This window comes from Oncorhynchus mykiss, chromosome 7 (assembly GCF_057628025.1).
Source record: "Oncorhynchus mykiss isolate SJ-2025 chromosome 7, ASM5762802v1, whole genome shotgun sequence".
Lineage (NCBI taxonomy): Eukaryota > Metazoa > Chordata > Actinopteri > Salmoniformes > Salmonidae > Oncorhynchus > Oncorhynchus mykiss.
In genome coordinates, this window is record NC_143028.1 from 80,506,767 (window position 1) to 80,529,981 (window position 23,215).

At 43.7% G+C, this 23,215-nt stretch overlaps 1 protein-coding gene across 2 annotated transcripts in view; it reads left to right on the plus strand.

The window, feature by feature from the left end:
* The window catches only part of slc6a1b (solute carrier family 6 member 1b), an 82,748-nt gene that overhangs the window by 48,805 nt on the left and 10,728 nt on the right, over nucleotides 1–23,215 (plus strand). For both annotated transcript variants that reach the window (XM_090242064.1, XM_090242063.1), the window contains exons 2-11: nucleotides 941–1,347; nucleotides 1,685–1,816; nucleotides 2,081–2,181; nucleotides 2,658–2,767; nucleotides 3,038–3,170; nucleotides 5,690–5,824; nucleotides 6,796–6,899; nucleotides 7,396–7,520; nucleotides 14,101–14,213; nucleotides 15,976–16,107. In XM_090242064.1, coding sequence (XP_090098190.1) covers nucleotides 1,122–1,347; nucleotides 1,685–1,816; nucleotides 2,081–2,181; nucleotides 2,658–2,767; nucleotides 3,038–3,170; nucleotides 5,690–5,824; nucleotides 6,796–6,899; nucleotides 7,396–7,520; nucleotides 14,101–14,213; nucleotides 15,976–16,107 — 1,311 coding nt within the window. In that variant the 5' untranslated portion in view covers nucleotides 941–1,121. The remainder of the gene's footprint in view (nucleotides 1–940; nucleotides 1,348–1,684; nucleotides 1,817–2,080; nucleotides 2,182–2,657; nucleotides 2,768–3,037; nucleotides 3,171–5,689; nucleotides 5,825–6,795; nucleotides 6,900–7,395; nucleotides 7,521–14,100; nucleotides 14,214–15,975; nucleotides 16,108–23,215) is intronic.

Here is a 23,215-nt window from a genome sequence, read left to right on the forward strand (position 1 = left end):
CTAAAGATAAATGCAGAAAAATACCAAAAGCATGACGTTGCCAAGCCCAATGTATCTCGTATTACGCACATTTTCTTTTTAATCAACCAAATGACTGTCTTCCGACGTGTATTATGAATAATTAAAGAACGACTAGGCCTATATATTTAACGTTGAATATGCTTCTGTTTCTACATGTCTTGCTCATTGGGCTGGGTTTCCGTTCTGCTGATGTAAAAATGGTTTTATACGATACATTTGATTGATTGATTGAATAAGTAACACTCATTTTGTATTAATATGTGGACATTTTTACACTTCCCATTTGTCCTCGTTTTTATTTATAATTTATATTTATTTGTGTGCATAAGCCGTAGCGTGTCAATGAATTCCATTTCCGTTTTGTATTTTATTAATGGTTGCGTTGCACAGCAATTAACCCTTCAAATACTGATTCATTGGACGGTGATGATCACTGCTCTTTAACAGTGTTGAAGAACCTGCTAAATGTGCGCAGACTCCTAGAGTAACAACGCTGTAAATCATCACTTGGGCTCCCGAGTGGCGCAGCGGTCTAAGGCACGGCATCTCAGTGGTTCGAATCCAGGCTGTATCACATCTGGCCGTGATTGGGAGTCCCATAGGGCAGCGCACAATTGGCCCAGCGTCGTCCAGGTTTGGCCGGGTAGGGTAGGGCGGTCATTGTTAATAAGAATTGCCAAGTTAAATAAAGGTTAAATAAAAAATAAACATCACAGGTCCATTGCCATAAAACATCTCTTGTCCCCAGCGCCAACAATACGACTCACTGAAAACTCTTCGGAACAGCTCATTTTCAGCGCTATTAATGCATCAATTTGGTTCTTCCCCATGGTAAATCAATATTTAGTAAATATTTAGGGTCCAATCATTATTTTAATGACCTATTTGGTAACATTATTCTCTTGCGCTTTTTTTCCAGGTGCGGTTTCCCAACTGGCTCGGTGTTCCCGCGTCTTCTCCTGATTTCCTGCCCATCTAACCTTCCCTTGGCTGGGTAACGAACCGCGAAGCTGCTGTCTACGTGGACCGGTGGGGTTAAAATCTTCCGTCCGCCTTCCAGTCTTGTCAGGAAATCTAAATCTAAACAGAGAGACAGAGACATGGCGACGAATGGTACTAAAGGCTCTGATGGACACGTTCTAACGGAGGTGAATGCCGAGCCTAACGACAAACCCAAAACCTTGGTCGTCAAAGTCCAGAAAAAGGAACTTCCCGAAAGAGAGAACTGGACTGGAAAATTTGACTTTCTCCTGTCTTGCGTCGGGTACGCAATTGGACTGGGAAATGTCTGGAGATTCCCTTATCTATGTGGGAAGAATGGAGGAGGTAATCAAGATGTCGGAACTTTTCCGTGTTTTTCAAAAAAACAAAAGGAGGCTAAATTTGACCTTTCAATCGGCGAATTTGTTCTGGGGCGCTCACTTAAATAATCTCAATGGCTCGAGAGCTCCTTTTCTCTCCAAATTGTGCGTAATTACGCGCACATTTATAGGCAACGCTACGAGATCATTCATTTGAGTCGCTGTAGTGTGAAACAAAATAGTGGGTTTATCACTGTATCTTTTTGGATGATTTGAAATGTTAATGGTTTAATATCAATGCAATGGTTCACTTTTATTCACGACTATATTTTTTGTTTTCTTGCCTTTTATATTCTTTTCAGGGGCCTTCTTGATTCCCTACTTTTTGACGCTCATATTTGCTGGTATGCCCCTGTTTCTGCTTGAAACGTCCCTCGGTCAGTACACATCGATTGGAGGGCTTGGGGTGTGGAAACTGGCTCCCATGTTTAAAGGTAAATCAAAGCCCCGTGTTTAGGTTAACCGGAAATACATCACGTTATATAAGACAAATAGATGTCCTCAAATACTCTTCTTGCTGGTTGACCATAAACGCCAGAACAATTTGTATTTCTGTGCATGTCTCCTGTCCCGATCGTTTTAACAGATCAAACTTTATATTTAGCTAATGCTAATTATATCTATATTTTTCTCAAATTATTTCATTTTGTATTAAATCACAGTATATAAATACCTCATTCCTAATCTCCATTTTCTAGGTGTTGGTCTGGCCGCTGCAGTGCTGTCTTTCTGGCTAAATATTTATTACATCGTCATCATTGCCTGGGCCATATACTATTTGTGGTCCTCCTTTACTACCGTGAGTATGATAGTCAGGTAAAAAAAGAAAGAAAAGATGAATGAATTCATTGAAGGTTTAAAAAAAGGAAAACACATTTCCCAAATGAATATCTTTAAATGGCATGACATTGCAAATGCCGGGGCAGTTTGAACATAAAATACAACAAATGAGGTGCATGATGTTTGAAAGAGATTGGCAACATTTACAAAAATGAGAGGGAGAGAGAGAGGGAGAGAGGGGGAGAGAGAGAGAGAGAGAGAGAGAAGGAGAGAGAGAGAGAGAGAGAGAGAAGGAGAGAGAGAGAGAGAGAGAGAGAGAGAGAGAGGGAGAGAGAGAGAGAGAGAGGGAGAGAGAGAGAGAGAGAGAGAGAGAGAAGGAGAGAGAGAGAGAGAGAGAGAGTGAGAGAGAGAAGGAGAGAGAGAGAGAGAGAGAGGGAGAGAGAGAGAGAGAGAGAGAGAGAAGGAGAGAAAAAAAACGTGTCTTTGTTGTTGCAGGAGTTGCCATGGCAATCATGTGGAAATTCTTGGAACACAGAGCGATGTTACACCAACTACAGCATCCTGAACGCTGCCAACCTCACCAGTGCTGTTCAGGAATTCTGGGAGTAAGAACAAGTATTTTTTATTTACATGCTATTTAGTTGTTTTTTGGCTGTGGTTGGACCATGCAGTGTTACTAACCTTTCAATCTGCTAATTTGTTCTAAATAATATATAAATAAGTCATGGGGTTGAAAGAGGATTTATAAAATACATTTCATCGACTGGTTGGTTGATTGATTGGTTGGTTGGTTGATTGGTTGATTGATTGATTGGTTGATTGATTGATTGGTTGATTGATTGATTGGTTGATTGATTGATTGTGTCGTCCTATAGGCGTAACATGCACCAGTTAACAGACGGTCTGGAGAAGCCTGGGGAGATCAGAGCGCCTCTAGCCATCACGCTGGCCATCGCCTGGGTCCTTGTCTATTTCTGTATCTGGAAAGGTGTCGCCTGGACTGGGAAGGTAACTATACCAAATTGATAGATTTAGGGCTTAAGATGCTAAACCCACCGGGGGAATTGTGACATTTGATTTTGGCCACCGTATTGGATTTTGCCCGCCATTTTGGATTTTGCCCGCCATTTTGGATTTTGCCCACCATTTTGGATTTTGCCCGCCGTATAGATTCAAAATCCACAGAGAAACCTTTGACTGGAAAAAACAACAGTTGATCTGCGCCTGGGCCCTGTCTCTAATAATGAGTGTTAAGTCATTAAATGCATCTGTTAAAGGTCAACTGTCCCTTAGAACCAACTTGTCTTGTTTTAAACAGCCTATATAACATCGTTATGAGTCAGAAACATTCATATTAGTGTCAAAATTGACTTCAAAGTGTAAATAGGATAATTTTGGTCATAAAGTCACTCTCGTCCAAAACGGAGTTTTGTAAGTGAGTTCGTCGCGACCTACTGGAGGGTTGGCTATGGAGTAGGATCATGCCACTTGCCCAGTGTCCACTGACATGAGAGAAGCAGCTGTGCTGGTTGCCCTCCTACTGTAATCAGCTGGTTGTGCTCTATCCAATCATATAGCGCCCAGAACATCCAGACAGTGACACGGACTTGCCCAGTACGCAGCTCTTCAGACTTTTACAGAAGACAACACGTCACCAATGCTATGTTGAAATAACCTTTGACCCCGAAGCCCTTTAATATGGAGTGGTCCCTTCCTGATGTGTGTTTGATAGTGTCAATCACTCAAGTCTGTTACTTTTTGGGCAAAAAATGAGAATTGAGACGATCACAGCGCACTTGTATCCGAACTGCAACTTGTTTTGTAATATGATTCCCTATGAAACACTGCCAGACAGACTCACACTCTGGTAATAGTGAGAAAGTTGTAAAAAAATTAATAAAATGGCACCAGTACACAAGTCACCATTCGCCAGTGACTGAATAAGCTGATTGTGGCCTGGCTGTTCAATTGTGCCTGCTAGCTATTGAGTATTTTAAAGAACTGACTATTTTGAGGAAGTGGCTACGTTGAATCAGGAGGGTCAAACAACAATAACTGCCAGGGTCTCATTTGGCTTCAGTCATGGCCTTTCCGTAGCCTGCAGACAAATGACCAAATCGCCCTCATGGGTAGAATGCTATTCATATTTTTCATCATTAATAATAAATAAAATAAAAAAATAAAATTAAAAAAATACTTTGAAAATCTGGTGTTTCTTTGTCAAACGGTTTTGTTATATTTCAGTCTTCTGTGATTTATTTAAATTGTAATATTGTGATGCTAACTCAAAACGTAATACATTTGAACTCTGTATCAAACATGGTAGGTGGTAGTGGTTAGAGTGTAGAGGTGGCAGGTATCCTAGTGGTTAGAGTGTAGAGGTGGCAGGTATCCTAGTGGTTAGAGTGTAGAGGTGGCAGGTATCCTAGTGGTTAGAGTGTAGAGGTGGCAGGTATCCTAGTGGTTAGAGTGTAGAGCTGGCAGGTAGCCTAGTGGTTAGAGTGTAGAGGTGGCAGGTATCCTAGTGGTTAGAGTGTAGAGGTGGCAGGGTAGCCTAGTGGTTAGAGTGTAGAGGTGGCAGGTAGCCTAGTGGTTAGAGTGTAGAGGCGGCAGGTAGCCTAGTGGTTAGAGTGTAGAGGTGGCAGGTATCCTAGTGGTTAGAGTGTAGAGGTGGCAGGTTGCCTAGTGGTTAGAGTGTAGAGGTGGCAGGTTGCCTAGTGGTTAGAGTGTAGAGGTGGCAGGTAGCCTAGTGGTTAGAGTGTAGAGGTGGCAGGTATCCTAGTGGTTAGAGTGTAGAGGTGGCAGGTATCCTAGTGGTTAGAGTGTAGAGGTGGCAGGTATCCTAGTGGTTAGAGTGTAGAGGAGGCAGGTATCCTAGTGGTTAGAGTGTAGAGGTGGCAGGTAGCCTAGTGGTTAGAGTGTAGAGGAGGCAGGTATCCTAGTGGTTAGAGTGTAGAGGAGGCAGGTATCCTAGTGGTTAGAGTGTAGAGGAGGCAGGTATCCTAGTGGTTAGAGTGTAGAGGTGGCAGGTATCCTAGTGGTTAGAGTGTTGGACTAGTAACTGAAAGGTTGATGGATCAAATCCTCTGAGCTGACAGGGTAAAAATCTGTTGTTCTGCAAGGCAGTTAACCCACTGTTCCTAGACCAGTTAACCCACTGTTCCTAGACCAGTTAGTTAATAACCCACTGTTCCTAGACCAGTTAACCCACTGTTCCTAGGCCCTCATTGAAAATAAGAATTTGTTCTTAACTGACTTGCCTAGTTAAAAAAAATGGTAAGGGTATCTTCTTATTTTTAAGCCCATAACCATGTGTGTGAGGTGTATACTTATGTTTCGAAGTAGATTTGTTTAACACTACCAAGAAACACGGTGTCACCCAGATATAGCCCACTGCAATAAATTAATGAGCAATCTTCAAAACTAGGCCACAACAGGAAGTGCAGTCACCCTTGAAGTCAGGTTTTTGCATAATTCCATTGTTTTATATTCTAACGAGAGTCTCCCTCCCTCCCTCCCTGTTTCAGGTGGTGTACTTCTCAGCGACGTACCCCTACTTTATGCTCTTCATCCTCTTCTGCCGCGGCATCACTCTGCCCGGAGCCATCGATGGAATCCTCTTCTATATCACGCCCAACTTCGAGAAGCTCAAGGAATCAGAGGTAGCTAGCCTTTATCAGTGAACAGATTCAGAGGTAGCTAGCCTTTATCAGTGAACAGATTCAGAAGTAGCTCGCCTTTATCAGTGAACAGATTCAGAGGTAGCTAGCCTTTATCAGTGAGCAGATTCAGAAGTAGCTAGCCTTTATCAGTGAGCAGATTCAGAAGTAGCTAGCCTTTATCAGTGAATAGAATCAGAGGTAGCTAGCCTTTATCAGTGAGCAGATTCAGAGGTAGCTAGCCTTTATCAGTGAGCAGATTCAGAGGTAGCTAGCCTTTATCAGTGAACAGATTCAGAGGTAGCTAGCCTTTATCAGTGAACAGATTCAGAGGTAGCTAGCCTTTATCAGTGAGCAGATTCAGAAGTAGCTCGCCTTTATCAGTGAACAGATTCAGAGGTAGCTAGCCTTTATCAGTGAGCAGATTCAGAGGTAGCTAGCCTTTATCAGTGAGCAGATTCAGAGGTAGCTAGCCTTTATCAGTGAACAGATTCAGAAGTAGCTAGCCTTTATCAGTGAGCAGATTCAGAAGTAGCTCGCCTTTATCAGTGAACAGATTCAGAAGTAGCTAGCCTTTATCAGTGAACAGATTCAGAGGTAGCTAGCCTTTATCAGTGAGCAGATTCAGAAGTAGCTAGCCTTTATCAGTGAACAGATTCAGAGGTAGCTAGCCTTTATCAGTGAGCAGATTCAGAGGTAGCTAGCCTTTATCAGTGAACAGATTCAGAGGTAGCTAGCCTTTATCAGTGAGCAGATTCAGAAGTAGCTCGGCTTTATCAGTGAACAGATTCAGAGGGAGAATGGATGCTGATTGCTGCGTGTGATGCTGTGAGTTGCAGTTTGTTCTGACTTGCAGTTTGTTCTGACTTGCAGTTTGTTCTGACTTGCAGTGTGTTCTGACTTGCAGTGCATTTGGACTTGCAGTGCGTTTGGACTTGCAGTGTGTTTTGACTCTGTCTCTCTGTTCTTGTAAGGTGTGGTTGGATGCTGCCACTCAGATATTTTTCTCCTATGGGCTGGGGCTGGGATCACTGATTGCTCTGGGAAGCTACAACCCATTCAATAATAATGTTTACAGGTAGGTTTATATCTTTAATACCACTCAATCTAGCTCTTTACTGCGGCTTATATTCTGCCAATGATGTGTGGACCTATGTCGATGGATTCTGCTGTGTGTGTGTGTGAGAGTGAGAGAGAGAGAGAGAGAGAGAGAGAGAGAGAGAGAGAGAGAGAGAGAGAGAGAGAGAGAGAGAGAGAGAGAGAGAGAGAGAGAGAGAGAGAGAGAGAGAGAGAGAGAGAAAGAACACACACATCTGTCAGCTGCCACTTCATCTCTGTCTCTCTCCATTTTATATCCTGGAAATGAACGAACAAATACCCCATCTCTAAAATGAATGGGCCAATCCATTGACATTGCAGTAAGGCTCGGCTATAGAATGCAAAACCCTCCCTTCCCTCCCTCCCTCCCTCCCTCCCAAAGCAAATGTGCTGTGGTTTGATAAGGCTTCCATATCAGTGTGACAACAGCCATTCCAAACCCCATGCTTTTTGTCTTTCTCTCCATCTCCCTGCAGAGATTCTGTCATTGTGTGCTGCATCAACTCGTTCACCAGCATGTTCGCTGGCTTAGTCATCTTCTCCATTGTGGGCTTCATGGCCAACGTGACTAAGAGGCCTATAATAGAAGTAGCAGCCTCAGGTAATTACCGTTCACTATTGATATAGATCTTAATGGGACAATACAGCATTGATGCCGTGCATACACGATTTCGCCGCGAGCTCGCCACATTTTTGCCATCCCAAACTAATTTTTATGACTGAAGTGAAAATCGATTAACTTTTATTTTTAAAGATGGTCACACCAAGGATCATTTAGCTATTTAGCTATCTATTTGATTTGAAGTATTAGGACCTTAAGGTATCAATATATATATACATGTATATATATATATTTTTTGATGAAATATTGAATTTTGGTCTAACTGCTATTAGCCAATAGAAACGCAGTGAGTAACAGATTCACTACGTGGATAAACAGATGGCCCTTAAACAAATCGCAAGGAAGTTTGTTCTGTAGTTTCCTGTTCTGTATCTGAGAGGTATGACACAGATCAGGAAACTACAGTACCAGTCAAAAGTTTATATATCTTTTTTTTACTATTTTCTACATTGTAGAATAATAGTGAAGACATCAAAACTGTGAAATAACACATATGGAATCATGTAGTAACCAATAAAAAGTGTTAAACAAATCAAAATATATTTTTTTGATTCTTCAAAGTAGCCCCCGGTTTGCCTTGATGACAGCTTTGCACACTCTTGTCATTCTCTCAACCAACTTCATGAGGAAATGCTTTTCCAACAGTCTTGAAGGAGTTCCCACATATGCTAAGCACTTGTTGACTGCTTTTCCTTCAATCTGCGGTCCTTCTCAACTGGGTTGAGGTCGGGTGATTGTGGAGGCCAGGTCATCTGATGCAGCACTCCATCACCCTCCTCGATCAAATAGCCTTTATACAGCCTGGAGGTGTGTTTGGTCACTGTCCTGAAAAATAAGTGTTAGTCCCACTAAGCGCAAACCAGATGGGATGGCATATCGCTGCAGAATGCTGTGGTAGCCATGCTGGTTAAGTGTGCCTTGAATTCAAAATAAATCACCAACAGTGTCACCAGCAAAGCACCATCACACCTCCTCCTCCATGCTTCACGGTGGGAACCACACATGCAGAGATCATCCATTCACCTACTCTGTGTCTCACAAAGACACGGCGGTTGGAACCAAAAATCTCAAATTTGGACTCATCAGACCAAAAGGACAGATTTCCACTGGTCTAATGTCCATTTCTCGTGTTTCTTGGCCCAAGCAAGTCTCTTCTTCTTATGATTGGTGTCCTTTATTAGTGGTTTCTTTACAGCAATTTGGCCATGAAGGCCTGATTCACACAGCCTCCTCTGAACAGTTGATGTTGAGATGTGTCTGTTACTTGAACTCTGTGAAGCGTTTATTTGGGGTGCAATCAGAGTTGAAGTTAACTATAATGAACTTTTAACAACTTTTAATTGAAATGCATTCCAGGTGACTACCTCATGAAGCGGGTTGAGAGAATACCAAGAGTGTGCAAAGCTGTCATCAAGCCAAAGGGTGGCTACTTAGAAGAATCTCAAATATAAAATATATTTGTATTTGTTTAACACTTACTACATGATTCCACGTGTGTTATTTCATAGTTTTGATGTCTTCACTGTTATTCTACAATGTAGAAAATAGTAAAAATGAAGAAAAACCCTTGAAAGAGTAGGTGTCTCCAAACCTTTGACTGGTCCTCTACATACTGTACACATATATATATATATATATATACATCTTTATTATCATTATATATATATACTTTTTTACCCCCTTATTTTAGGCACTAAACTATCTCTATACTTCCATTCCTTTTTTAAACTGGTACCTGGCTTCCTTCAGACTAGTCCTGTGAAGCTTGTTGGCGTCCTAGTCATAGACAGTGGGAGTCTCACCTTTCAGTGGGAGCCGCAGTGGGAGTCCCACCTTTCAGTGGGAGCCACAGTGGGAGTCTCACCTTTCAGTGGGAGCCACAGTGGGAGTCTCACCTTTCAGTGTGAGCCGCAGTGGGAGTCCCACCTTCCAGTGGGAGCCGCAGTGGGAGTCTCACCTTTCAGTGGGAGCCACAGTGGGAGTCTCACCTTTCAGTGGGAGCCACAGTGGGAGTCTCACCTTTCAGTGGGAGCCACAGTGGGAGTCTCACCTTTCAGTGGGAGCCACAGTGGGAGTCTCACCTTTCAGTGGGAGCCACAGTGGGAGTCTCACCTTTCAGTGGGAGCCACAGTGGGAGTCTCACCTTTCAGTGGGAGCCGCAGTGGGAGTCTCACCTTTCAGCGGGAGCCACAGTGGGAGTCTCACCTTTCAGTGGGAGCCACAGTGGGAGTCTCACCTTTCAGCGGGAGCCACAGTGGGAGTCTCACCTTTCAGTGGGAGCGACAGTGGGAGTCTCACCTTTCAGTGGGAGCCACAGTGGGAGTCCCACCTTTCAGTGGGAGCCGCAGTGGGAGTCTCACCTTTCAGTGGGAGCCACAGTGGGAGTCTCACCTTTCAGTGGGAGCCACAGTGGGAGTCTCACCTTTCAGTGGGAGCCACAGTGGGAGTCTCACCTTCCAGTGGAAGCCACAGTGGGAGTCTCACCTTTCAGTGGGAGCCACAGTGGGAGTCTCACCTTTCAGTGGGAGCCACAGTGGGAGTCCCACCTTCCAGTGGGAGCCACAGTGGAAGTCTCACCTTTCAGTGGGAGCCACAGTGGGAGTCCCACCTTCCAGTGGGAGCCACAGTGGGAGTCTCACCTTTCAGCGGGAGCCACAGTGGGAGTCTCACCTTTCAGTGGGAGCCACAGTGGGAGTCCCACCTTTCAGTGGGAGCCACAGTGGGAGTCTCACCTTTCAGTGGGAGCCACAGTGGGAGTCCCACCTTCCAGTGGGAGCCACAGTGGGAGTCTCACCTTTCAGCGGGAGCCACAGTGGGAGTCTCACCTTTCAGTGGGAGCCACAGTGGGAGTCCCACCTTTCAGTGGGAGCCACAGTGGGAGTCCCACCTTTCAGTGGGAGCCACAGTGGGAGTCCCACCTTCCAGTGGGAGCCACAGTGGGAGTCTCACCTTTCAGTGGGAGCCACAGTGGGAGTCTCACCTTTCAGTGGGAGCCACAGTGGGAGTCTCACCTTTCAGTGGGAGCCACAGTGGGAGTCTCACCTTTCAGTGGGAGCCACAGTGGGAGTCCCACCTTTCAGTGGGAGCCACAGTGTGAGTCTCACCTTTCAGTGGGAGCCACAGTGGGAGTCTCACCTTTCAGTGGGAGCGACAGTGGGAGTTTCACCTTTCAGTGGGAGCCACAGTGGGAGTCCCACCTTTCAGTGGGAGCCACAGTGGGAGTCTCACCTTTCAGTGGGAGCCACAGTGGGAGTCCCACCTTTCAGTGGGAGCCACAGTGGGAGTCTCACCTTTCAGTGGGAGCCACAGTGGGAGTCTCACCTTTCAGTGGGAGCCACAGTGGGAGTCTCACCTTTCAGTGGGAGCCACAGTGGGACTCTCACCTTTCAGCGGGAGCCACAGTGGGAGTCTCACCTTTCAGTGGGAGCCACAGTGGGAGTCTCACCTTTCAGCGGGAGCCACAGTGGGAGTCTCACCTTTCAGTGGAAGCCACAGTGGGAGTCTCACCTTTCAGCGGGAGCCACAGTGGGAGTCTCACCTTTCAGTGGGAGCCACAGTGGGAGTCTCACCTTTCAGTGGGAGCCACAGTGGGAGTCTCACCTTTCAGTGGGAGCCACAGTGGGAGTCTCACCTTTCAGTGGGAGCCACAGTGGGAGTCTCACCTTTCAGTGGGAGCCACAGTGGGAGTCCCACCTTCCAGTGGGAGCCACAGTGGGAGTCTCACCTTTCAGTGGGAGCTACAGTGGGAGTCTCACCTTTCAGTGGGAGCTACAGTGGGAGTCTCACCTTTCAGTGGGAGCCACAGTGGGAGTCTCACCTTTCAGCGGGAGCCACAGTGGGAGTCTCACCTTTCAGTGGGAGCCACAGTGGGAGTCTCACCTTTCAGCGGGAGCCACAGTGGGAGTCTCACCTTTCAGTGGGTGCCACAGTGGGAGTCTCACCTTTCAGTGGGAGCCACAGTGGGAATCTCACCTTTCAGTGAGAGCCACAGTGGGAGTCTCACCTTTCAGTGGGAGCCACAGTGGGAGTCTCACCTTTCAGTGGGAGCCACAGTGGGAGTCTCACCTTTCAGTGGGAGCCACAGTGGGTGTCTCACCTTTCAGTGGGAGCCACAGTGGGAGTCTCACCATTCAGCGGGAGCCACAGTGGGAGTCCAACCGGTTCAGACGCTACAGATCGAAGTTGGAAGATCGGCCATACCGACGAATCCCGTTAGCTTGTGCGGCTTTGGACATCGGCTCTAGAGGGTCGGTTTAAAATCAGACTTTAAGAAGACATATTTTAGAAATAGGAAGGTTTTAGCCATGATTAGGATTTCGTGGCTGTGGTAACTAGCAGCGCCGCGCCGAACTGAGGTAATGGAAGACTGGCTGGTGTAGCCGTGGAGAGAACTTCCCAGCAGCCTTTTCAATATTAAACCTTTTTTTTATTAAGTCCGATTATTCGCGTAGAATATAAAGTCCATATCGGTCACATCTTCCTATCCATTCTTGCACCTCTGTCTCTTTTTTTGGGGGATGTTTCAGCACACAGAAATGTGAACATTTGGTATGTACAACAACAGCTGTCTGCATGTCGGCATGGGCAGGAGCAACTAGGGAATCGGTAATGTGATCACCCACATCCTGTGGTTGAGGGCGGACGGAGGTAAAGATTTGTTAATCGGGAAATGTGAGCACCTCCAAGTTGTTCAGATTTTAGAAGTGGTGTCACGTATGCCCAGCATTAGCCTACTGAGCAAATATAAAACTAAATATATAATATATAATGTCCAGCATTAGCCTACTGAGCAAATATACAACTACATATATAATATATAATGTCCAGCATTAGCCTACTGAGCTAATATAAAACTACATATATAATATATAATGTCCAGCATTAGCCTACTGAGCTAATATAAAACTACATATATAATATATAATGTCCAGCATTAGCCTACTGAGCAAATATAAAACTACATATATAATATATAATGTCCAGCATTAGCCTACTGAGCAAATATAAAAATAATATATAATATATAATGTCCAGCATTAGCCTACTGAGCAAATATACAACTACATATATAATATATAATGTCCAGCATTAGCCTACTGAGCAAATATATAACTAAATATATAATATATAATGTCCAGCATTAGCCTACTGAGCAAATATATAACTAAATATATAATATATAATGTCCAGCATTAGCCTACTGAGCAAATATACAACTAAATATATAATATATAATGTCCAGCATTAGCCTACTGAGCAAATATATAACTAAATATATAATATATAATGTCCAGCATTAGCCTACTGAGCAAATATATAACTAAATATATAATATATAATGTCCAGCATTAGCCTACTGAGCAAATATACAACTAAATATATAATATATAATGTCCAGCATTAGCCTACTGAGCAAATATAAAACTACATATATAATATATAATGTCCAGCATTAGCCTACTGAGCAAATATACAACTACATATATAATATATAATGTCCAGCATTAGCCTACTGAGCAAATATAAAACTACATATATAATATATAATGTCCAGCATTAGCCTACTGAGCAAATATACAACTACATATATAATATATAATGTCCAGCATTAGCCTACTGAGCAAATATACAACTACATATATAATATATAATGTCCAGCATTAGCCTACTGAGCAAATATACAACTACATATATAATATATAATGTCCAGCATTAGCCTACTGAGCAAATATACAACTACATATATAATATATAATGTCCAGCATTAGCCTACTGAGCAAATATACAACTACATATATAATATATAATGTCCAGCATTAGCCTACTGAGCAAATATACAACTACATATATAATATATAATGTCCAGCATTAGCCTACTGAGCAAATATATAACTAAATATATAATATATAATGTCCAGCATTAGCCTACTGAGCAAATATAAAAATAATATATAATATATAATGTCCAGCATTAGCCTACTGAGCAAATATAAAACTACATATATAATATATAATGTCCAGCATTAGCCTACTGAGCAAATATACAACTACATATATAATATATAATGTCCAGCATTAGCCTACTGAGCAAATATATAACTACATATATAATATATAATGTCCAGCATTAGCCTACTGAGCAAATATAAAACTAAATATATAATATATAATGTCCAGCATTAGCCTACTGAGCAAATATAAAACTACATATATAATATATAATGTCCAGCATTAGCCTACTGAGCAAATAATATGAGAAAATCATAGAGGGACGGTAGCATATCCTTTCCACCATACCTATGGAACCTGATCTTTTGCCAAATTATTGGCCAAAGAACTGATCTGATTGGTCAAAAGATCAATTAGTGACAACATCAACAAAAAAAAGATCAGAATTGTGCTGCCTGTGTAAACTCAGCATATGCTCTACACATAAACACATAAATTGCCTATACCTACGGGCCATCAAATACGTTTTAAAACACATCCTCTTTGTGTATTTTACCAGGACCGGAAGGCATAATTCCGTCTCTAACTGCCTGTCTGTGTTGTGTTGCAGGTCCTGGCTTGGCGTTCTTGGCCTACCCTGAGGCAGTAACCCAGCTGCCGATCTCTCCTCTCTGGGCGATCCTCTTCTTCTCCATGTTGCTGATGCTTGGAATCGACAGTCAGGTGAGGAAACAACAGCCATTTGGAGTTTGTGTTTGTATTGTTGTGTTTTGTTGTGTTGTGTTGTCCTGTGTTGTGTTGTCCTGTGTTGTTGTGTTGTCCTGTGTTGTGTTGTTGTGTTGTTGTGTTGTTGTGTTGTCCTGTGTTGTGTTGTCCTGTGTTGTTGTGTTGTCCTGTGTTGTGTTGTTGTGTTGTTGTGTTGTTGTGTTGTCCTGTGTTGTTGTGTTGTTGTGTTGTCCTGTGTTGTGTTGTTGTGTTGTCCTGTGTTGTGTTGTTGTGTTGTCCTGTGTTGTGTTGTTGTGTTGTCCTGTATTGTTGTGTTGTCCTGTGTTGTGTTGTTGTGTTGTTGTGTTGTCCTGTGTTGTTGTGTTGTCCTGCCCTGTGTTGTTGTGTTGTCCTGTGTTGTGTTGTTGTGTTGTTGTGTTGTCCTGTGTTGTTGTGTTGTCCTGTGTTGTTGTCCTGTCCTGTGTTGTTATGTTGTCCTGTGTTGTGTTGTTGTGTGTTGTGTTGTTGTGTTGTCCTGTGTTGTTGTGTTGTCCTGTGTTGTGTTGTTGTGTGTTGTGTTGTCCTGTGTTGTGTTGTTGTGTTGTCCTGTGTTGTTGTGTTGTCCTGTGTTGTGTTGTTGTGTTGTGTTGTCCTGTGTTGTGTTGTTGTGTTGTGTTGTCCTGTGTTGTGTGTTGTGTTGTCCTGTGTTGTGTTGTTGTGTTGTCCTGTGTTGTGTTGTTGTGTTGTCCTGTGTTGTGTTGTTGTGTTGTTGTGTTGTCCTGTGTTGTTGTGTTGTCCTTTGTTGTTGTGTTGTCCTGTGTTGTGTTGTTGTGTTGGACCATGGATATGCAGTAGTATTATCCATCTAATATAGTGTTTGTTGTATAGTAGTGTACTGAGGAGGTATAGTATTATATAATGTGTAGTATAGTAGTGTACTGTGGAGGTATAGTATTATATAATGTGTTGTATAGTAGTGTACTGTGGAAGTATAGTATTATATAATGTGTTGTATAGTAGTGTACTGTGGAGGTATAGTATTATATAATGTGTTGTATAGTAGTGTACTGTGGGGGTATAGTATATAATAATGTGTTGTATAGTAGTGTACTGTGGAAGTATAGTATTATATAATGTGTTGTATAGTATTATATAATGTGTTGTATAGTATTATATAATGTGTTGTATAGTAGTGTACTGTGGAGGTATAGTATTATATAATGTGTTGTATAGTAGTGTACTGTGGGGGTATAGTATTATATAATGTGTTGTATATTAGTGTACTGTGGAGATATAGTATTCCCAGCAAACTAAAATTATTTCTGTGAAAGTTCCCGGAACATTTTGTTACGTTGCGTCAAATGGTCTTGTATCACAAAAACGGTTCGGTTGTGGTAATGATTACACCATGTTTGTATAAAACATCCGCCTGATGTTGCAAGAACGTTCCCAGAACACATTTTGTCTGTTTGTTTCATTACATTTCTTGGAAACCTAATGAGAACGTTTGGGGAATGTTCTGTGGTGGTTGTAACAGGTGTAAAAGTTTTAGTGAACGTTAGGAGAACATTCTAATGATATTGAATTACAAACAAACAAAAAATCGGACAAAAATCAATTTCAGATTCAGATTGTTATCGAAAACGTTCTTTGAATGTTTTTGGGATGTTATTAACATCTTAACGTTAGATAAAACCACAACTAAAAACTTCATGGGAATCTAATGTTCTTGGAATGTTCCCGGTTTGCTGGGTTATCTCATTTGTTATCTTCTGTGTAGTTCTGTACGGTGGAGGGGTTCATCACTGCGTTGGTGGATGAATTCCCCAGAGCTCTGAGAGGAAGAAGAGAACTCTTCATCGCTGCCGTCTGCCTGGTCTCTTATATCATCGGCCTGTCCAACATCACACAGGTACAGTACACACACACACAGGATGATATACAAAACAACACTACAAACAATAGAAAACATGGTCTGACACCACTGGGTTTGACTGACACCCTCTGAGTGGGCAAAACTGGTCGAAAAGACGTCAGGCTTCGACCAAATAACAACCGAAGCTATCGTCGTCGATGTCGTCATGAAAATACGTCTTTATCTGGTTGTCATCTCGACATTGCTTCAGCCAGAAAACCCCAATTTCAACCAGAAAAGGACGTCCCTCTAATGTCCCATGCCAGATATTGCCAGCTGAGACTAGACTTTGGGTGTATTTTATGAGGGGGGGGGGGGGGGGGGGGGTGCTGTTCTTTCATGGTGTATTGTATGGGGGGGGGGGGGTGCTGTTCTTTCATGGTGTATTGTATAGGGGGGGGGGTGCTGCTCTTTCATGGTGTATTGTATGGGGGGGGGGGTGCTGTTCTTTCATGGTGTATTGTATAGGGGGGGGGGGGTGCTGCTCTTTCATGGTGTATTGTATAGGGGGGGGTGCTGTTCTTTCGTGGTGAATTGTATAGGGGGGGGGTGCTGCTCTTTCATGGTGTATTGTATAGGGGGGGGGGGTGCTGCTCTTTCATGGTGTATTGTATAGGGGGGGGTGCTGCTCTTTCATGGTGTATTGTATGGGGGGGGGTGCTGCTCTTTCATGGTGTATTGTATGGGGGGGGGGTGCTGCTCTTTCATGGTGTATTGTATGGGGGGGGGTGCTGCTCTTTCATGGTGTATTGTATAGGGGGGGGTGCTGCTCTTTCATGGTGTATTGTATGGGGGGGGGGTGCTGCTCTTTCATGGTGTATTGTATAGGGGGGGGGTGCTGCTCTTTCATGGTGTATTGTATGGGGGGGGGGTGCTGCTCTTTCATGGTGTAATGTATAGGGGGGGGTGCTGCTCTTTCATGGTGTATTGTATGGGGGGGGGTGCTGCTCTTTCATGGTGTATTGTATGGGGGGGGGGGGGTGCTGCTCTTTCATGGTGTATTGTATGGGGGGGGGGGTGCTGCTCTTTCATGGTGTATTGTATGGGGGGGCGGGTGCTGCTCTTTCATGGTGTATTGTATGGGGGGGGGGTGCTGCTCTTTCATGGTGTATTGTATGGGGGGGGGGTGCTGCTCTTTCATGGTGTATTGTATAGGGGGGGGGTGCTGCTCTTTCATGGTGTATTGTATGGGGGGGGGGGGGGTGCTGCTCTTTCATGGTGTATTGTATGGGGGGGTGGGTGCTGCTCTTTCATGGTGTACTGTATGGGGGGGCGGGTGCTGCTCTTTCATGGTGTATTCTATGGGGGGGGGGGGTGCTGCTCTTTCATGGTGTATTGTATGGGGGGGGGGGTGCTGCTCTTTCATGGTGTATTGTATAGGGGGCGGGTGCTGCTCTTTCATGGTGTACTGTATGGGGGGGGTGCTGCTCTTTCATGGTGTATTGTATAGGGGGGGTGCTGCTCTTTCATGGTGTATTGTATGGGGGGGGGGGTGCTGCTCTTTCATGGTGTATTGTATGGGGGGGCGGGTGCTGCTCTTTCATGGTGTATTGTATGGGGGGGGGGTGCTGCTCTTTCATGGTGTATTGTATGGGGGGGGGTGCTGCTCTTTCATGGTGTATTGTATGGGGGGGGGTGCTGCTCTTTCATGGTGTATTGTATGGGGGGGGGGTGCTTCTCTTTCATGGTGTACTGTATGGGGGGGGTGCTGCTCTTTCATGGTGTATTGTATGGGGGGGGGTGCTGCTCTTTCATGGTGTATTGTATAGGGGGGGGGGTGCTGCTCTTTCATGGTGTACTGTATGGGGGGGCGGGTGCTGCTCTTTCATGGTGTATTGTATGGGGGGGGGGGTGCTGCTCTTTCATGGTGTATTGTATGGGGGGGGGGTGCTGCTCTTTCATGGTGTACTGTATGGGGGGGCGGGTGCTGCTCTTTCATGGTGTATTGTATGGGGGGGGGGGTGCTGCTCTTTCATGGTGTATTGTATGGGGGGGTGCTGCTCTTTCATGGTGTATTGTATGGGGGGGGGGTGCTGCTCTTTCATGGTGTATTGTATGGGGGGGGGGGGGTGCTGCTCTTTCATGGTGTATTGTATGGGGGGGGGGGTGCTGCTCTTTCATGGTGTATTGTATGGGGGGGGGGGTGCTGCTCTTTCATGGTGTATTGTATGGGGGGGGGGTGCTGCTCTTTCATGGTGTATTGTATGGGGGGGGGGGGGTGCTGCTCTTTCATGGTGTATTGTATGGGGGGGGGGTGCTGCTCTTTCATGGTGTATTGTATGGGGGCGGGTGCTGCTCTTTCATGGTGTATTGTATGGGGGGGGTGCTGCTCTTTCATGGTGTACTGTATGGGGGGGCGGGTGCTGCTCTTTCATGGTGTACTGTATGGGGGGGGGGGTGCTGCTCTTTCATGGTGTACTGTATGGGGGGGCGGGTGCTGCTCTTTCATGGTGTATTGTATGGGGGGGGGGTGCTGCTCTTTCATGGTGTACTGTATGGGGGGGGGGTGCTGCTCTTTCATGGTGTACTGTATGGGGGGGGGGTGCTGCTCTTTCATGGTGTATTGTATGGGTGGGGGTGCTGCTCTTTCATGGTGTATTGTATGGGGGGGGGGTGCTGCTCTTTCATGGTGTATTGTATGGGGGGGGGGGGGGTGCTGCTCTTTCATGGTGTATTGTATGGGGGGGGGGGGTGCTGCTCTTTCATGGTGTATTGTATGGGGGGGGGGTGCTGCTCTTTCATGGTGTATTGTATAGGGGGGGGGGTGCTGCTCTTTCATGGTGTATTGTATAGGGGGGGTGCTGCTCTTTCATGGTGTATTGTATGGGGGGGGGGTGCTGCTCTTTCATGGTGTATTGTATAGGGGGGGGTGCTGCTCTTTCATGGTGTATTGTATGGGGGGGGCGGGTGCTGCTCTTTCATGGTGTATTGTATGGGGGGGGGTGCTGCTCTTTCATGGTGTATTGTATGGGGGGGGGTGCTGCTCTTTCATGGTGTATTGTATGGGGGGGGTGCTGCTCTTTCATGGTGTATTGTATGGGGGGGGTGCTGCTCTTTCATGGTGTATTGTATGGGGGGGGTGCTGCTCTTTCATGGTGTATTGTATGGGGGGGGTGCTGCTCTTTCATGGTGTATTGTATGGGGGGGGTGCTGCTCTTTCATGGTGTATTGTATGGGGGGGGTGCTGCTCTTTTTTTTTATAGATAGATGTACTTATACTTTATCTGTCAGTTAGATAGATGTACTTATACTTTATCTCTCAGTTAGATAGATGTACTTATACTTTATCTTTATTATCTGGGTTGTCTATTTTCTGGGTAGTCTTTATTTTCTGGGTAGTCTATATTTTCTGGGTGGTCTATATTGTCTGGGTAGTCTGGGTAGTCTTTATTTTCTGGGTAGTCTTTATTTTCTGTCTTTATTTTCTAGGTAATCTTTATTTTCTGGGTAGTCTATATTTTCTGGGTAGTCTTAATTTTCTGACTTTATTTTCTGGGTAGTCTATATTTTCTGGGTAGTCTATTTTCTGGGTAGTCTATATTTTCTGGGTAGTCTATATTTTCTGTCTTTATTTTCTGTCTTTATTTTCTGGGTAGTCTTTATTTTATGGGTAGTCTTTATTTTCTGTCTATATTTTCTGGGTAGTCTATATTTTCTGTCTTTATTTTCTCTCTTTATTTTCTGGGTGGTCTATATTGTCTGGGTAGTCTATATTTTCTGGATAGTCTTTATTTTCTGTCTTTATTTTCTGTCTTTATTTTCTGCGTAGTCTATATTTTCTGTCTTTATTTTCTGTCTTTATTTTCTGTCTTTATTTTCTGTCTTTATTTTCTGGGTTGTCTTTATTTTCTGTCTTTATTTTCTGTCTTTATTTTTTGGGTAGTCTATATTTTCTGGGTAGTCTATTTTCTGGGTAGTCTATATTTTCTGGGTAGTCTATATTTTCTGGGTAGTCTATATTTTCTGGGTAGTCTATTTACTGGGTAGTCTATATTTTCTGGGTAGTCTATATTTTCTGCGTAGTCTATTTTCTGGGTAGTCTATATTTTCTGGGTAGTCTTTATTTTCTGTCTTTATTTTCTGGGTGGTCTATATTGTCTGGGTAGTCTATATTTTCTGGGTAGTCTTTATTTTCTGTCTTTATTTTCTGTCTTTATTTTCTGGGTAGTCTTTATTTTCTGGGTAGCCTTTATTTTCTGTCTATATTTTCTGGGTAGTCTATATTTTCTGGGTAGTCTTTATTTTCTGTCTTTATTTTCTGGGTGGTCTATATTGTCTGGGTAGTCTATATTTTCTGGGTAGTCTTTATTTTCTGTCTTTATTTTCTGTCTTTATTTTCTGTCTTTATTTTCTGGGTAGTCTTTATTTTCTGTCTTTATTTTCTGTCTTTATTTTATGGGTAGTCTATATTTTCTGGGTAGTCTATATTTTCTGGGTAGTCTATTTTCTGGGTGGTCTATATTGTCTGGGTAGTCTTTATTTTCTGTCTTTATTTTCTGGGTGGTCTATATTGTCTGGGTAGTCTATATTTTCTGGGTTGTCTATATTTTCTGTCTTTATTTTCTGTCTTTATTTTCTGGGTAGTCTTCATTTTCTGTCTTTATTTTCTGGGTAGTCTATATTTTCTGGGTAGTCTATATTTTCTGTGTAGTCTATTTTCTGGGTGGTCTATATTGTCTGGGTAGTCTTTATTGCCTGTCTTTATTTTCTGGGTGGTCTATATTGTCTGGGTAGTCTATATTTTCTGGGTAGTCTATTTTCTGGGTAGTCTATATTTTCTGGGTAGTCTATTTTCTGGGTAGTCTATATTTTCTGGGTAGTCTATATTTTCTGGGTAGTCTATATTTTCTGGGTAGTCTATATTTTCTGGGTAGTCTTTATTTTCTGTCTTTATTTTCTGTCTTTATTTTCTGGGTGGTCTATATTGTCTGGGTAGTCTATATTTTCTGGGTGGTCTTTATTTTCTGTCTTTATTTTCTGTCTTTATTTTCTGGGTGGTCTATATTTTCTGTCTTTATTTTCTGTCTTTATTTTCTGTCTTTATTTTCTGGGTAGTCTATTTTCTGGGTAGTCTATATTTTCTGGGTAGTCTATATTTTCTGTCTTTATGTTCTGTCTTTATTTTCTGTGTAGTCTATTTTCTGGGTGGTCTATATTGTCTGGGTAGTCTTTATTGCCTGTCTTTATTTTCTGGGTGGTCTATATTGTCTGGGTAGTCTATATTTTCTGGGTAGTCTATATTTTCTGGGTAGTCTATTTTCTGGGTAGTCTATATTTTCTGGGTAGTCTATTTTCTGGGTAGTCTATATTTTCTGGGTAGTCTATATTTTCTGGGTAGTCTATATTTTCTGGGTAATCTTTATTTTCTGTCTTTATTTTCTGTCTTTATTTTCTGGGTGGTCTATATTGTCTGGGTAGTCTATATTTTCTGGGTAGTCTTTATTTTCTGTCTTTATTTTCTGTCTTTATTTTCTGGGTGGTCTATATTTTCTGTCTTTATTTTCTGTCTTTATTTTCTGTCTTTATTTTCTGGGTAGTCTTTATTTTCTGTCTTTATTTTCTGTCTTTATTTTCTTGGTAGTCTATATTTTCTGGGTAGTCTATTTTCTGGGTGGTCTATATTGTCTGGGTAGTCTATATTTTCTGGGTAGTCTGTATTCTCTGCGTAGCCTTTATATAATCATTGAATCCATGTTCATTTTCCATCAGTACAAACATATTACTTTACAAGTTCTTCCTGAATCTGATCTTGTATTTGGTCATGAATCTGATCTTGTATTTGGTCATGCATCTGATCCTGAATCTGATCTTGTATTTGGTCATGCATCTGATCCTGAATCTGATCTTGTATTTGGTCATGCATCTGATCCTGTAACTGATCTTGTATCTGATCAGGCTACCACTTCTTCATTCTAACTAATTCCACAAGCAACCCCCCCCCCCCCCCCTCCCCCACAGGATCAAGCCAGGGAAACGATGATGTCCTCTCAAGCTCCACATCCCAAACTCTTAAGGTCCATAACTGTCCTCTTAAACCGTCATCTACTCACTGATGTACCGTGGCCACTGACACGATCACTGAACGTTCCCAAGTACCCCCTCTAGTGCCCTGCTTGTATGGAACACTACCCTACCCTACTGCACCGCTCTTCACAGCATTATCATCGTCTGTCACTGGAGATTCATGTCTGCATTCTTCTTGGATTGAAACGATCGGCCTAAATCAGTTGTTCAGCCTCTGCAGTACCAGTCCAGTATAGCGTCTCCCAACACCCTCCACCCTGCACTAGAGCTGGGCTCCTGAGCCCTGAACTTCCCAGCCTTCGTTGTTATACTTATGACCAGCTCTATTCCACCACCAGTTATATTCCACCACCAGCTCTATTCCACCACCAGTTCTATTCCACCACCAGCTCTATTCCACCACCAGCTCTATTCCACCACCAGTTCTATTCCACCACCAGCTCTATTCCACCACCAGTTCTATTCCACCACCAGCTCTATTCCACCACCAGCTCTATTCCACCACCAGCTCTATTCCACCACCAGCTCTATTCCACCACCAGTTCTATTCCACCACCAGCTCTATTCCACCACCAGCTCTATTCCACCACCAGCTCTATTCCACCACCAGCTCTATTCCACCACCAGCTCTATTCCACCACCAGTTCTATTCCACCACCAGCTCTATTCCACCACCAGCTCTATTCCACCACCAGCTCTATTCCACCACCAGTTCTATTCCACCACCAGCTCTATTCCACCACCAGCTCTATTCCACCACCAGCCCTATTCCACCACCAGCTCTATTCCACCACCAGCTCTATTCCACCACCAGCTCTATTCCACCACCAGCTCTATTCCACCACCTGCTCTATTCCACCACCAGTTCTATTCCACCACCAGCTCTATTCCACCACCAGCTCTATTCCACCACCAGCTCTATTCCACCACCAGTTCTATTCCACCACCAGCTCTATTCCACCACCAGCTCTATTCCACCACCAGCCCTATTCCACCACCTGCTCTATTCCACCACCCGCTCTATTCCACCACCAGCTCTATTCCACCACCAGCTCTATTCCACCACCAGCCCTATTCCACC